We start from the raw sequence: 13,965 nt of genomic DNA, 5'->3' as shown, positions 1-13,965 counted from the left end.
GGCTCAAAGCACAGGTATGGGGGGAACACAGACTTGCCATCCTCCTCCTGTGTCTCTACTACACTGCTTGGGATCAGCAGTAAACTTCATGTAATTTTATGTGTGATTTAAAAAAATAGGTATAATTAAGCCGTCCTTTGGCAGAATATCTGCGAAGGTCAGACATCTGGGATGTTTGTTCCCCATCCCGATGTTATAGTGGTGGTGGACTGTGCCGTCAAGCTGCAGCTGATTTATGGCGACCCCGTAGGGCAGTGGTGGCGAACCTTTGGCACTCCAGATGTTATGGACTACAATTCCCATCAGCCCCTGCCAGCATGGCCAATTGGAACTCCTTGGTTCAAGTATCAACCAGTGCTGATCCTGCTTAACTTCTGAGATCTGACAAGACTGGCCAAGCTGGGCCGTACAGGTCAAGGCTCCCAATGTTGTACCTACATATTTTCTTCTATGTTGCAAATAGTGCTTTCAGAGGGTTGGGGGAATTGAATGGCAAAATGATGGCAGGGGAAAGGCCCCTTCCACAGCAACACTTACCTGACAAAATTTGTGTTCCCTGCAACCACTATGGAAAAAAAACAGAATCCCAGGAAGAACCAAACATTGCTCTTTCACTGTCTAGTTTGGCGAGGACATAAGGGAAAAGAAATACAGTAATAGCAATGGTCCTTCCGATCGTCCCTCAGAGCTGTACAGAACTTCCCAAATGCTGCATGGAACTTAGATGCCTGAGAGCGTTCCCTCTGCCAGACGGCCACTTGGCTTACAGGGATCATTGCGTAGTGGCAAAGAAAGATGGTGTTTTCCCGTGTATAAATTGCCTGTGTGACATTAAAAATAAATTAAGATACAAGGGGTAGTGGTGGCAGCAGATGCTAGCCTTTAGCTCAGCTTTAAATACCTTTTAAATAGATTTATCTTGTAGCTTTTTCATCTCGTAAAGGGATTAATGCAGATTCATATCTGTTTGTTCGTGGGCAATTTATCTGCAGGTTGTCAACAGCAGATGGTGAATGGGTTTTAGGTCTTACTGGCTGCCTGCGGGATCAGCACTGCCATTGTGTAGACTGCAGAGTTGTTGTTTAGATTCCCAACCTGCGGATGTAGAGGAGAACTAATTTTTGAGTGGGGAGCCAACCAGTTTTCATAGGCTCCAGGCGCAAAGACTTTTCCATGTGTTTTGACCTTGGGTGAAACACTTGAAAGCTCCACGCTGGAGAACGATTCATACTTCTCCCATGAGCAGATGGCCTCCTGCTGCAATGTGAAGGAGGAACAAGCTAAGTTTAGGAGGCAGGAAGTCACAAGCGGAGGTGTAGCGCCAATGGGGCGGGGTGGGGCACAATCCCCTGGGCGGAGCCGTGGCCAAGGCATGGCCAGGCCACGGAGGGGGCAGGGATGGGGTGTTTCGGGGCCGGGAAGGGTGAGCGCCGCTGCAGCAGGGGCACAGGGTGGGCAAGAGCCCCCGGCCGAGTTACCCCCCGTTCCGCCTCTGGGCACAAGTCATACCCCCACCTATATGCATGGTGATGGAGGCAGTCTTTGGGTTGGATCTAGCCAGATTTTTCAATCCATTTCTCCCAATTCTTAAAGGAATAACTCCTCTGGGACGGATATAATTGTACCTACAATATTTTTAAATGCTAGTTAACAAAAGCAGGCACAAAAACACATAACTAGTTTGTGTTTCCACTTACTATTTAATTAATGCCTTTTGCCAGAGTCAAAGCTCGACTTGTTTATCACAGGTATGACTATGTTGGCGAGTCCCTCTATGCTACTTCATACATTCTCCTTTTCACAAGTGACGTGTAGGTTACATTTAACAGTTGCTTTGCTTTCAAATTTAAAGTCAGTTTAAACAGCTGGCACTCCGCCATGGTATTCAGGTTGAACTGGCACACAAGTAAAAAGTTTGATTCTGTTCTGACTCCTAGGTTGGATCCTTTTTTTTTTAACTCATTACATGTTGCTATTACTGATGTTTAAAAACAATACTGGTCATTAAGACTGAGATCCTATGTACAGAAACAGAGGTCTTTGCCTGCTACTTACAAAGACAGAATAGCAGTAATCTTGCAGATCAAGTGTTTGACAGCTCCATACATCCGCTTTCAGCAAACAACTGATCAAGAAGAATACTAGGGTGTTGTGGGATTTTTGGGTTGTATGGCCATGTTCCAGTAGCATTTTCTCCTGACGTTTGGCCTGCATCTATGGCTGGCAATCTTCAGAGGATCCTGTGAAGGTGCCAGCCACAGATTTAGGTGAAACGTCAGGAGAAAATGCTACTGGAACAGGGCCATACAACCCAGAAAACCCACAACACCCTAGTGATTCTGGCCACGAAAGCCTTCGACAATACAAGGAGAATACTTATTTTGAAGCAAGCTGTGTCCCAGCATAACTGGCCTGGAAACTGGAATTGCGTGTTGGGCACCCTGTTGCAAACATATTTCCACTTTTGGTTAAAAATGTACACGTATTATCCCCTCACTAGATTGAGTCAGCTGGGATTCACGTGTAACCAATAATGTCAATAATTGCAGCCCAGACTAGGATCCCTGACCATGATTATTTTTCAACTGATGACATAAGAGTGATTGTCAGAGTTTTCAAATCCTGCGTCAAAAATGAGATTGATAACCATCAAACCGTTTTTCTACTCTAATTACACATTAACATATATTTCAAAATTTGACTTCACTGGGAGGGGGGGTTGTGTTTGTATTTTTAAACTTAGGAAACCAGCTTTATTATCAACATTTTCAGTACACATTAATTGTTTTGACAAAGCAGGTAACAGCTCTTTCTAACTTCTCGTGAGTTTTTAAATTAGGTGTGCAGAATTCTGAGTCTTACAGAGCTTATAGAACGATTGGCAGAGAAAGAGACCATAGCCTAAGCTTTTAAGTTGTTGGGAATCATTCAATGGAATGTACAGAACAATTCTCTCCCCGACCTTCTCTTTGTGGTGTGGTGGGGGGCTCTCCCACCCTTTGTTGATGCACATTTGAAGACCTAATTTCAGTCTGCTCATGAGTATCAAAACCCGTTCACTTCCTTCTGCCTCTTGACATCACTGGTTTTTAAAGCAACGATTCCTCTTTTTCATTCTAGGCATCAGAGGTTTCTCGCAATAGAGGGGTTTCTCTGTTGTCCCGACCAGGCCACAGCCTGGTAGCAGCAATTCGAAGTCAGCATCATCATGAGACGTTACCTCTAGGTGAGTTTCATTGCCTCTCCATGAGTTGATATGATAACATGTTACAGAAATTTCTCATCACAGGATGAAAAACATTTTGTAATTCTGTGGTCTTTATAAATGGATGCCCATGTGTAGCCAGAGAAAAGCACAGCTCTAGATCAGTGACTGGACTGAAGGTGAATTATAGTCATTCAACCTCTGGATTATTCTGCTGAAATGTATACCCTGGAAGCACTAGATGCTATTTGCTGTATCATGTTGGATGAATCTTGGTTAGCAACTTATTTCTCAGAATCTAAGTATTATTTCTTGGTAAATTAAAACTGAGACTTTTATGATTGCATTGTGGGCTTTTCTTCTGCTCTGTTCCAGCATACAATGACAAGATAGTTGCATTCCTACGCCAGCCCAACATTTTTGAAATGCTGCAGGAGCGTCAGCCAAGCTTGGCCAGAAACCATGCACTCAGGTACTTTGACCTGTAGCCAGCAATTGGACTGCATGAGAGATGGGAGATCCGGAATCAGAAACTCCAAGTTTTTTAGATGCTGAAAGTATCTATGGGTGGGCAAGATCTAGAGAGGTGCAGGTGAAAGAGGGACTTCTCCTGTGCTGTATCCTGATCTCAAGTAGTCTACATGAGGTGGTGTTTGCCTCACAATGGGAAACTTATCCATAGATGTATTAGCATGTATCCCTCATGGAGCCAGCGTGGTATAGTGGTAAAGAGCAGGTGTACTCTAATCTTGATTCCCTGCTCTGCCACTTGAGCTTTGAAGGCTTATCTGGTGAGCCAGATTAACTTGTGCACTCCCAACACATGCCAGTAGGGTGACCTTGGACTAGTCACAGTTCTTTGGAGCTCTCTCAGCCCCACCCACCTCACAGAGTGCTTGCTTTGGGCGGCGGGGGGGGGGGGGAGATTGTAAGCCCCTTTGAGTCTCCTTACAGGAGAAATATAAATCCAAACTACTACTCCTCCTCCTCCTCCTCCTCCTCCTCCTCCTCTTCTTCTTCTTCTTCTTCTTCTTCTTCTTCTTCTTCTTCTTCTTCTTCTTCTTCTGTGGAACACTGATTTTCCCCACATTTCCTCGCCCCCCATCCCTGAAAAGTTTATTTTTGGTGTTACAGGTCTCATGCAGATGAACAGTTGCAGAGAGGAGGGGCAAATTTACTCCCTACCTCCACCTCATTGCAGCATGCAAGGAAAATCAGTATTCCATTTAGGTCCCATTGGCTATAAGCTAGTGTTATTTTTTAACATTAGTTAAAAAAATAAGCTTGGTTTTAGGATGACCAAGAAACCTGTCCTAAGTATAAATGGAAATCAGCTATACAGACAGCAGTGTTACTAATCCAAACATTTGAGTCACTTCATATAGCAGCAAGATTTTGTGCATTTACAAGCAAAGTGGGAAAGATGTTTATAACAGTATAAGAAATATAAGTTATTAATATGCCCAAGATTTCTTGTGTTTGGCAAACAAATATGATTTGTCTACCATTCCGGAGTCACAGCTTGGGACCTCGCCATCCAAATGCCTCCCAGGCTACCATACATGGCTGGTGGTCAGTGTGAGGCCCAGCATGTCCCAAATGGTATACTGGTCTGTGTTGGATTCTCAGCCAGAAGGCTGAAGTCAGGACACTGAAGCACATTAATTACCAGCTTTTCTTGTATGGCCTGGGCAATCAACGTATTCTCCTTCCTGGCAGATTATGTTAGCAAAGAATATCCAGATGGTCCTAGCGAGACTGCACGGTCCTCCTGTTTTTCCTCCCCACAAAATGGTTTGTTGGCTTCCTTGACTGATCTTATCTTGCTCTAAGGACCCAACAAAATAATTCTGAGCTATAGAGGATTCGTTTTTGCTTCAGCTGGGATGGCAATCAGCTAACAAAACAAAAACAAAACTAACAAACATAGAATGGGGTAAAATAGCTGTCATATTACAATGTATATTTCTGTGGCTAAGACATTGTTTTAGAATGTAACTGTTTTAAATTGTATGTATGTTTTTATATTTGATATTTTATATTGTCCACCGCCCTGAGCCCTTTGGGGATAGGGCAGTATATTAAATCAAATAAATAATAATAAATAATAATAATAATAATAATAATAATAATAATAATAATAATAATAATAATAATAATAATATTAGCACCATTACCATTAGCACCATTACCATTATTAGCACCATTTCATTAGCACCATTATTAGCACCATTAGATTAAAAAATAAATTCCATCAACTCCATCACTTTCCGGGGCCTTGCTGTAGACTTCTTCCTTCTTCACAGATGGTCACCTGACTATCCTAAAGCCTAGAGAGATGCTTTGATTCTCAGCAGACTGATAGTTTTTCCTTCTGCCTCAGAATCTGAATTGCGAGCTTTCTGACAGTTTTGTTTCCTTGAGAAGTATGAATGTTTGTAAACTGGCTCAGCCGATTGGTGTCAGGGGCGTCGTTGTCACAAAGACAATCCGGCACAAACGACTCAGAACAAAAGATAAATGTAATTTGTAGAGAGTGGTTTATGCGGCAGATTTTTGTCATTCTCTTTTGTAAGAGAAATGGAAGTACTTATCAGAAGGTAGATATTTGTTTTAGCTTTCTAGTACAACAAACTCTTTTGTTTTGTGCTGTTTGCTGTCCAGGGAGAAGATCCACTACATTCGGACAGAGGGTACACACGGGCTTGAAAAGTTATCCTGTGATGCAGATTTAGTAATATTATTGAGGTAATAATTTTGGTGGCGATTTGCCTCCCTCTTTTTTGCTCAGTTTCTGAGCTGTCTCTTTCAAAAACGTTGTCCTGTGCCACTTAACAAACACAACCCTAACACAGAGAAATATGTGTATGACCCTGTAATGGATTAAAAATCATATCTGCGCGTCCCGTCAAAGACCTAATGAGAGAACTGGTAGCTCACAATTCCCTTGAATTGCATTCTTGTAAAAATACTTGAACCAAATATTTCCCCCTTTCTCTCTCTCTCTCGCCAGCCTTTTTGAAGAAGACGTTATGTCCTACATCCCTCTCCAAGCAGCCTTCCACCCTGGCTACAGCTTCTCCCCTCGCTGTTCCCCGTGCTCATCACCTCAGAATTCTCCAGGTAAGAAAAGACCCAACCACTCCATGCCAAGCGAAAGGTACCCAATAGGGGAGAGAAATGCTGTCTCACAGGTGCTTTCTCATAGGGTTGTGTGATTTCTAGGTTTGCCAGGTCTGACCTGGAAACTGATGGGAGGTTGAGGGAGGCAGGTTCGGGGGCCGTGATCAGTGTCTTCTACACAGTGACATCACTTCCATCTTACATGGAAGCACCAGCATTGCACTGGGGGACAATCTATTTATTTATTTATTTATTTATTTATTTATTTATTTATTTAATATACCACCCCACCCCCCGAAGGGGATATATATATATATAATCGAAGGGGACATATATCGCCCCACCCCCCGAAGGGGATATATCCCCTTATATTTATATTTATAGAAGTTGTATTATGATGATTTTATATATATATATATATAATATTTATAGAAGTTGTATTATGATGATTTTTTATATATAAAATCATCATAATACAACTTCTATAAATATAATAAAAGCAACAGTTATTTCCCAAGATCGGCATCTCACTTAAACTCAGTCCTCCTAGAAGGAAGGGGGTCTTGATGATATTAAAGACCCATGGATCCCAAGGATGGGCCCCGATGGTATTGGGGACCCATGGAAGGGGGGGGTGGCAATTCTAGCCATCTAGCAGTTTGCCAAAAATATTCTGTAGTTTCCATAGAGGATGGGGTGTTTTTTTTGAGAATCCTAGACCTCCCCCCTCCCCAGTGCAATGCTTCCACATAAACCAGAAGTGATGTCATCATTCAGGAGATGCCAATCACTCCCTCTCTCTTTTCCCACCTTGTTTCTGCCTGTTGACCAGCTGAATGTTGTGGGCAGCAGAACTAATGGGTGGGTGATTGCCATTAGTGGGCAGTTGGGAAGCCTTTGTTGGAATGGCTGCTGATAAAGCGTAGTGGCTATGGCTCTGCTGCAGTCTTTCCCAAAAATGTTCAGCTAAGAAGGTTTAAGAAATACCGGCAGAAAGCCTGGGAGGTGTACAAATGTACCACAATGCTGTGAGGAAGCAGGAAAAAAACCCACTTCCCAATGACATTGAACCTGATGTAGATAACCCATGTGGAAATGGCCATAGTCTTCTCTCTCAACTGGCTATATTTTTTCTCTCCCAATGATAGAAATGTGCAAATAGACATTTATACTGAACTAGCAGTGAAACCTGTTGAACAAAGAAATACAGTGGGGTGCTGGAAAACTTGGTGGGTAACCCCTCTCACACTTTCTTCCCACCTTGGCCTGGCCTCACCAGAAACCGTAGGGGACTCCTTTCACTCCCCTCAATGCAGGCAGTGCAGTTCAAGGATACCCTTGAAGGTCGCATCTGGAAACGGCCTAGTATTTTCTTGCCCTTCCTCCCCCAATAAAATTGTGAAGTAATTATATACCATGTTTCCCCAAAAATAAGACAGGGTCGTACATTAATTTTTGATGCAAAATCTTACATTAATTTTTGATGCAAAATCTGATGCATTACGGCTTATTTTCAGGGGATGTCTTTTTTTTGCCCCTCCCCCGGGAACGTAGTGCCCAGGAGGCGGGGGCGTTCTGGGGTCAGGCAGGGGCGTTCCGGGAGCGTGGCGGGGGCTGTGCCAGGGAATCACTGGGGCTTATTTTTGGAGTAGGGCTTATATTTCAAGCGTCCTCCAAAAATACTGAAAAATCATGCTAGGGCTTATTTTGGGGGAAGGTCTTATTTTTGGAGAAACAAGGTATGAGTGTCACATCCTGGGTAGGAGAAACTCAACATCATTGGGAAAGAGGGGATAAAGTGATATGGGGAGGCCATTTTTGGGCTTCCTGACTGACCGTGGAGTGTCCAATCCCTGTCCTTTCCCAGACTTTTCTTGGGGAAGCCCACAACTGCTTCTGCTTGAGGCTGATCTACATCCTGAGGGCCTGTGGGAGGAATGAGCTGCTGAAGGCTTTGGCATGTGGCACAAGAGGACCTTAGATGAACATGAAAAGCTTGGCCAAATGGCAGAAAGAAATCAGGATGCCACTCATGGTGGGAAGGGAACACCTTCCACAAGCCCTCTGAAGGTCACCATGAATCCTGCTCTTTGCTTCAACACAGTTGTTTAAACCACAGTAGCCATGTGTATAGCCCCCAGACGCCCTAGTTGGTTTAACTGGCAGTTTCACAATATCCCAGTCAAATCATGCCCAGTTCTCTGTGCTCCTACCAGCAAAGTCAGAGGAACTGCAGAACATTTGAACCAGGCCTGTATAAGTGGGGAACGCCTGCATTGCCTTCTGAAAATTACTATGGTGAAGGTCTGTCTTAAAACTGAAGATAAAGTTTCTTAACAAATGGTGGATCAAAACACTGCCTAAGGAGCAAAACTTCTTCAAATATTATCTTCTGTTTCTCTTCTTCAGGCTTGCAACGAGCCAGCGCCAGAGCACCTTCTCCGTACAGGAGAGATTTTGAAGCTAAGCTTCGCAATTTTTACCGAAAACTAGAAGCCAAAGGGTTTGGCCAGGGTCCGGGTAAAATTAAGTGAGTATTGATGGTTCGTCCCAATCTACTGTCTATCGTTTTTCCTTATTCTGAATGCTTAAGTCAAGTAACTGCATTGTAGACATGAAAAAAAACCAGATATGTGTGTTGGGAAGGTTTGCTGTGTAAAGGGCACAGGGAGATAAAGGTGGGAGGGCAATAGGGAAATAAATACACAAATGAGAAGAAGAGAAGAAGAAGAGTTTGGATTTCTATCCCCCCTTTCTCTCCTGTAGGAGACTCAAAGGGGCTTACAATCTCCTTTCCCTTCCCCCCTCACAACAAACATCCTGTGAGGTAGGTGGGGCTGAGAGAGCTCCGAGAAGCTGTGACTAGCCCAGGGTCACCCAGCTGGCGTGTGTGGGAGTGTACAGGCTAATCTGAATTCCCCAGATAAGCCTCCACAGCTCAGGCGGCAGAGCTGGGAATTAAACCCGGTTCCTCCAGATTAGATACATGAGCTCTTAACCTCCTACGCCTTCTGCTCTCACAATAAATACACAAATGAAATTTTGACTGGATGAAGGTAACGTACTAAAACTTAATTTAGATAAGATAGTTGGTTGGGGATGTAGTGATTCGTAAAAGTTGTATACAACCTTGTGTTGGATGGGTTTGCCTTCCCACTGGTGACTCAGATGTGCAGCTTGGACAGTTCTAGTGCTGGCCGTGGTACTGAATGACAGAAGCTATAGCCAAAGGTGTCTTTTATCAGCTTAGGCTAACCGTAGAGAAGTCTGACATTACTATAGTTATACAGTGGTGACTTTGGTGCCTTCCAGGAACCAGCATGGTGTAGTAGTTAAGAGCGGGTGGGCTCTAATATGGAGAACCAGGTTTGATTCTCCATTCTTCCACATGAGTGGTGAACTCTTATCTGGTGAACTGGATTTGTTTCCCCAGTGCCACATTCCTGCTGGGTGACGTTGGGTTAGTCACATTTCTTTGGAAATCTCTCAGCCCCATGTCCCTCACAAGGTGTCTGTTCTAAGTAGAGGAAGGGAAAGGAGCTTGTAAACTGCCTTGAGTCTCCTTACAGGAGAGAAAGGTGGGCTATAAATCTGAACTCCTCTTCTTCCAGGCTGGACTTTTATAACACTCTCTATGTAGGAGTTCCTTGGGAACATTCTCGGAAACCTGGAGTGCTGGCCCTTGTTGTTTGATAACCTTAAGTTCATTGTAGTACATCTTTGTTAGATCCCGCTCACAGTGTCTACGACAGACTCTGCGGCTGTCTTCTCTAATTACATAAGCCCCTCTTTACAATCCATTCAGCTGGAAAAACCCTACTTTGTGCTGTGCTGTTTTCAGAGGTTCAGAGAGAGGCTATACAGGGCAGGAGCTTCTCATTGGTGGTGCCAGGATTCTGGAATTCCTTTCTCTACACAGTTCATGTTGCAGCATCTTTTCTAGCCTTCTTGCGATTAAGGCAGTTCTATTGAAGCTAATTTGGAGCTTGACTTAATACTGGTTAGTGTGAATGAACTGCTCGGTTGTGCTTTGTTTCATACACTCCGAAGAGAGCGCTTCGCTCTATGGATAACAACACGTTGGTGGTCCCTGGCCCCCAAAATATCTGGCTGTCCTCAATCAAGGCGAGAGGTTTTTTGGCTTTGTCCCCGGCCTGCTGGAATGCTCTGTTAAATGATGCCTAGAAACTACAAGACGCATCACAGTTCTCCAGGGCCTTCAAGACAAAACTATTCTGCCAGGCCTGTAGTTAAGGGCCACAGCAACATCCAATATAGCTGGCCTTCCTTTTTCCCTTTGCCCTTTCCCTGTTGTTCCCTTTAATTCATTCCCCTTAGGGACTGGTTTTTTGGGTGCCAACATTGTACAGTCTACTGAGGTATTGGGGTGCTGGGTGGTTTCCGGGCTATATGGCCGTGTTCTAGCAGCATTCTCTCCTGACGTTTCGCCTGCGTGTGTGGCTGGCATCTTCAGAGGATCTGATAGTAGGAATGGAAAGCAAATGGAGTATATATACTGTGAGGTCCACTTGCTTTCCATTCCTACTATCAGTCAGATCCTCTGAAGATGCCAGCCACAGATGCAGGCGAAACATCAGGAGAGAATGCTGCTAGAACACGGCCATACAGCCCGGAAACCACCCAGCACCCCAGTGATTCCGGCCGTGAAAGCCTTCGACAATATACTGAGGTATTGATTGCTAATTTTAATTATTAAGCTATTGTAGAAAGCTGCCTGAGCCTATTATAGGAAAGCACAGACTATAAATCAAATTATAAATAAATATTATTTTGTGGGGCTGTTGTGGGACTGGCCAGAGAGATTAAAGTGTATATATACGGTTTATAGATTTTTTTATTGATAAGGTCAAACAATGGATCATACACAAGAAGAGAGAACCGAGTATATTTAAAACTCAATAGTCACTTCTCTTGAGGAAATATGTATTAGGGAGTGGTTGATTTGTTGATGGTGAAACGGTTGTGGGTGGAGGAGATGGGGCCGAACTACCCATCTTTTTCTTGTTGCATCTTCTGCTACTCTGCTCCACATACATGCATCAGAATCCCAGGCACGTTTTACTCAATGAATCTTGTATGAATGGGGAATGACTAGAGGGCTGGGGGTGTTCAGCAAATGAGTGTTGGGCGGGGAAATCATAAAGCACCTCCTCTTCACCATGTTTTCCTGTTTCTGTGCCAAAAACTGCATCTTCCCAAAGGTTTTTGTCCTAGGAGAAGCCAAAACAGGTTGCAATGCAACCATTAATGTGTAACATGTAGTTGGGCCCTTAAAATTCCGGTGGCACTAGCAGCATTAAAGGATAGCAACACTTGTTTCAGTATCAGAAGACTTTGACTTTCAAAAGTTGTGACTTTCAAAGACTGTGACTTTCAAAAGCTCATATTGAAATAAATGTGGTTTGCCTTTAAGGTGCCTCTGTATATTATTCTACTAGGGCAGATGAACATGGCTTCCCCTTTGCAAACTGCCACTTTCTCCCTGGAATTAAATCAGCAGTATACTCTTGACTCAGTAATGAAAAACAGGGACTCTGTCTAGCTTTTTTGGGGGGGAAAATCCTCACTATGTCTTTTCATGTTTTCTGAATATTTCGAGATCTGAACTCTGTAATTTTCTGCTTCTGGGTTGCGCAGTTCACATTCCTGGTTGGGCAGCCGGCTTGCCTCTCTGCACCCTTTCCCAAGGGTCGGCTAAGAAGCACATTGTGCTCCAGCCTGTTCTTCTGAAGCATTTTCTGGGCGTCTGGCTGACTTCAAAGTTCAGTTTGGCTTCCGCCCAAAATCACTTTTGTTGTGGAAATGGATCTGAAATCCAAGCAATTCAGTCCAGACGAGCGTCACCGGCAGAATATGCTGCTGTGGGCCCGGAGAAGCTCTGACTCCTGATTACTCACTCACTCCGTCTAACCTTGCTAAGAAGATGCACTGGGGCTCCTCCAAAAAAGCCTAATGGCCCAGTCCAAAAAAGTGCTGTGTGGATTGAAGCGATGCAGATCTTTCGGTGCTGCTACAAGCAAAGAACTTGAAAGGGGGAGGGGGGGGCCTACGTATCTATCGCATTTCAGTTTTGCTTGAAACATAAATAAGCTGTTTTCCTTGCAGTCTTGTAAACCTTCGTTGACCTTTATTAATATTTGTGTAATTTTGAATGAATATTTAAACTTTGAGGCATACTACAGGGCATGTATTTGCTGGGCCTGTTCTGGCATTACAATGAGGAAGAAGAAGGAGGAGGAGGAGGAGGAGGCGGAGGAGGAGGAGGAGGAGTTTGGATTTATATCCCCCCTTTCTCTCCTGCAGGAGACTCAAAGGGGCTTACAATCTCCTTGCCCTTCCCCCCTCACAACAAACACCCTGTGAGGTGGGTGGGGCTGAGAGAGCTCTGAGAAGCTGTGACTAGCCCAAGGTCACCCAGCTGGCGTGTGTGGGAGTGTACAGGCTAATCTGAATTCCCCAGATAAGCCTCCACAGCTCAGGCAGCAGAGCTGGGAATCAAACCCAGTTCCTCCAGATTAGATACATGAGCTCTTAACCTCCTACGCCACTGCTGCTTCTTTCTCTCCTGTAAGGAGACTCAATGTGGCTTACAAACTCCTTTCCCTTCCCACAACAGACACCTTTTGAGGTAGGTGGGGCTGAGAGAGTTCCAAAGAACTGTGACTAGCCCAAGGTCACCCAGCAGGAATGTAGGAGTGTGGAACCACATCTGGCTCACCAGATAAGCCTCTGCCACTCAAGTGGAGGAGTGGGGAATCAAACCCAGTTCTCCAGATTAGAATCCACCTGCTCTTAACAACTACACCACACTGGCTCTCAAAAAAAACTTTCAGTCCCATATGAGTTTGGGCAATCTTTCTGTAAAGCTTCAGGTTTAGACGAGGCAGTGAATTCTATTCCATCAGCCCCTGCCAGCATGGCCCATTGGCCATGCTGGCAGGGGCTGATGGGAATTGTAGTCCATAACATCTGGAGTGCCAAAGGTTCGCCACCACTGGCCTAGACCATGGATGAGAGAAATGAACTAACTGAGCAACTGTGGACTCCTAAGCAGAATTACACACTTGAAGATGGAGGGAGAAGATCAGGACCAAGGCAACACTTTACGGGCAAACTATAGATGTAAAAAAAGGAATTTCAAGAAATTCAAAAGCAATCTGCAAAAGAATGTTTACATTGTCATTGTTTTACATTGATTTTCTTCTGTTGGCAGAGATGGCTTTTTGTTGTTGCTGTTACTGGCTACATGACCAGCTACATGGCCCAATCAGAATGTGAATAAGATTTCCTGCTGTTTTGCATCAAGGGAATGTTTTCACCTGTTTCTCAGCCAATGGCATATTATTCTCAGCCAATGGCATATTATTGTCCCACAATAGGAAATTAAATGAGCTTCATATTGACTCAATCATAGACAAAAACAGAAGGATCTACCATGCTGGTTTCTTTGCACATAACTGCACGCAATCTAAAAGGCTTTTTGAATTTTCTACACTGTTTCCAATTGTTGGAAAGCCATGTCAAGAGGCTTAAACAAAAACTAAGCTGTGGAGTAGAATATAAATCTAACAAACTGGCTTAGAGACATTTAGGCTCAGTTCACACATCATTTCAAA

The 13,965-nt window shown here is 44.0% G+C and overlaps 1 protein-coding gene across 1 annotated transcript in view; it reads left to right on the top strand.

The window, feature by feature from the left end:
• The window catches only part of HECW1 (HECT, C2 and WW domain containing E3 ubiquitin protein ligase 1), a 301,389-nt gene that overhangs the window by 245,813 nt on the left and 41,611 nt on the right, over positions 1-13,965 (top strand). The window contains 5 exon segments of the mRNA XM_048510455.1: positions 3,121-3,226; positions 3,581-3,677; positions 5,870-5,953; positions 6,219-6,328; positions 8,738-8,858. Coding sequence (XP_048366412.1) covers positions 3,121-3,226; positions 3,581-3,677; positions 5,870-5,953; positions 6,219-6,328; positions 8,738-8,858 — 518 coding nt within the window.

This window comes from Sphaerodactylus townsendi, linkage group LG11, assembly GCF_021028975.2.
Source record: "Sphaerodactylus townsendi isolate TG3544 linkage group LG11, MPM_Stown_v2.3, whole genome shotgun sequence".
Classification (NCBI taxonomy): domain Eukaryota; kingdom Metazoa; phylum Chordata; class Lepidosauria; order Squamata; family Sphaerodactylidae; genus Sphaerodactylus; species Sphaerodactylus townsendi.
Note: the sequence above shows the minus strand (reverse complement) of the source record. Positions and strands in the feature narration are given on the sequence as shown.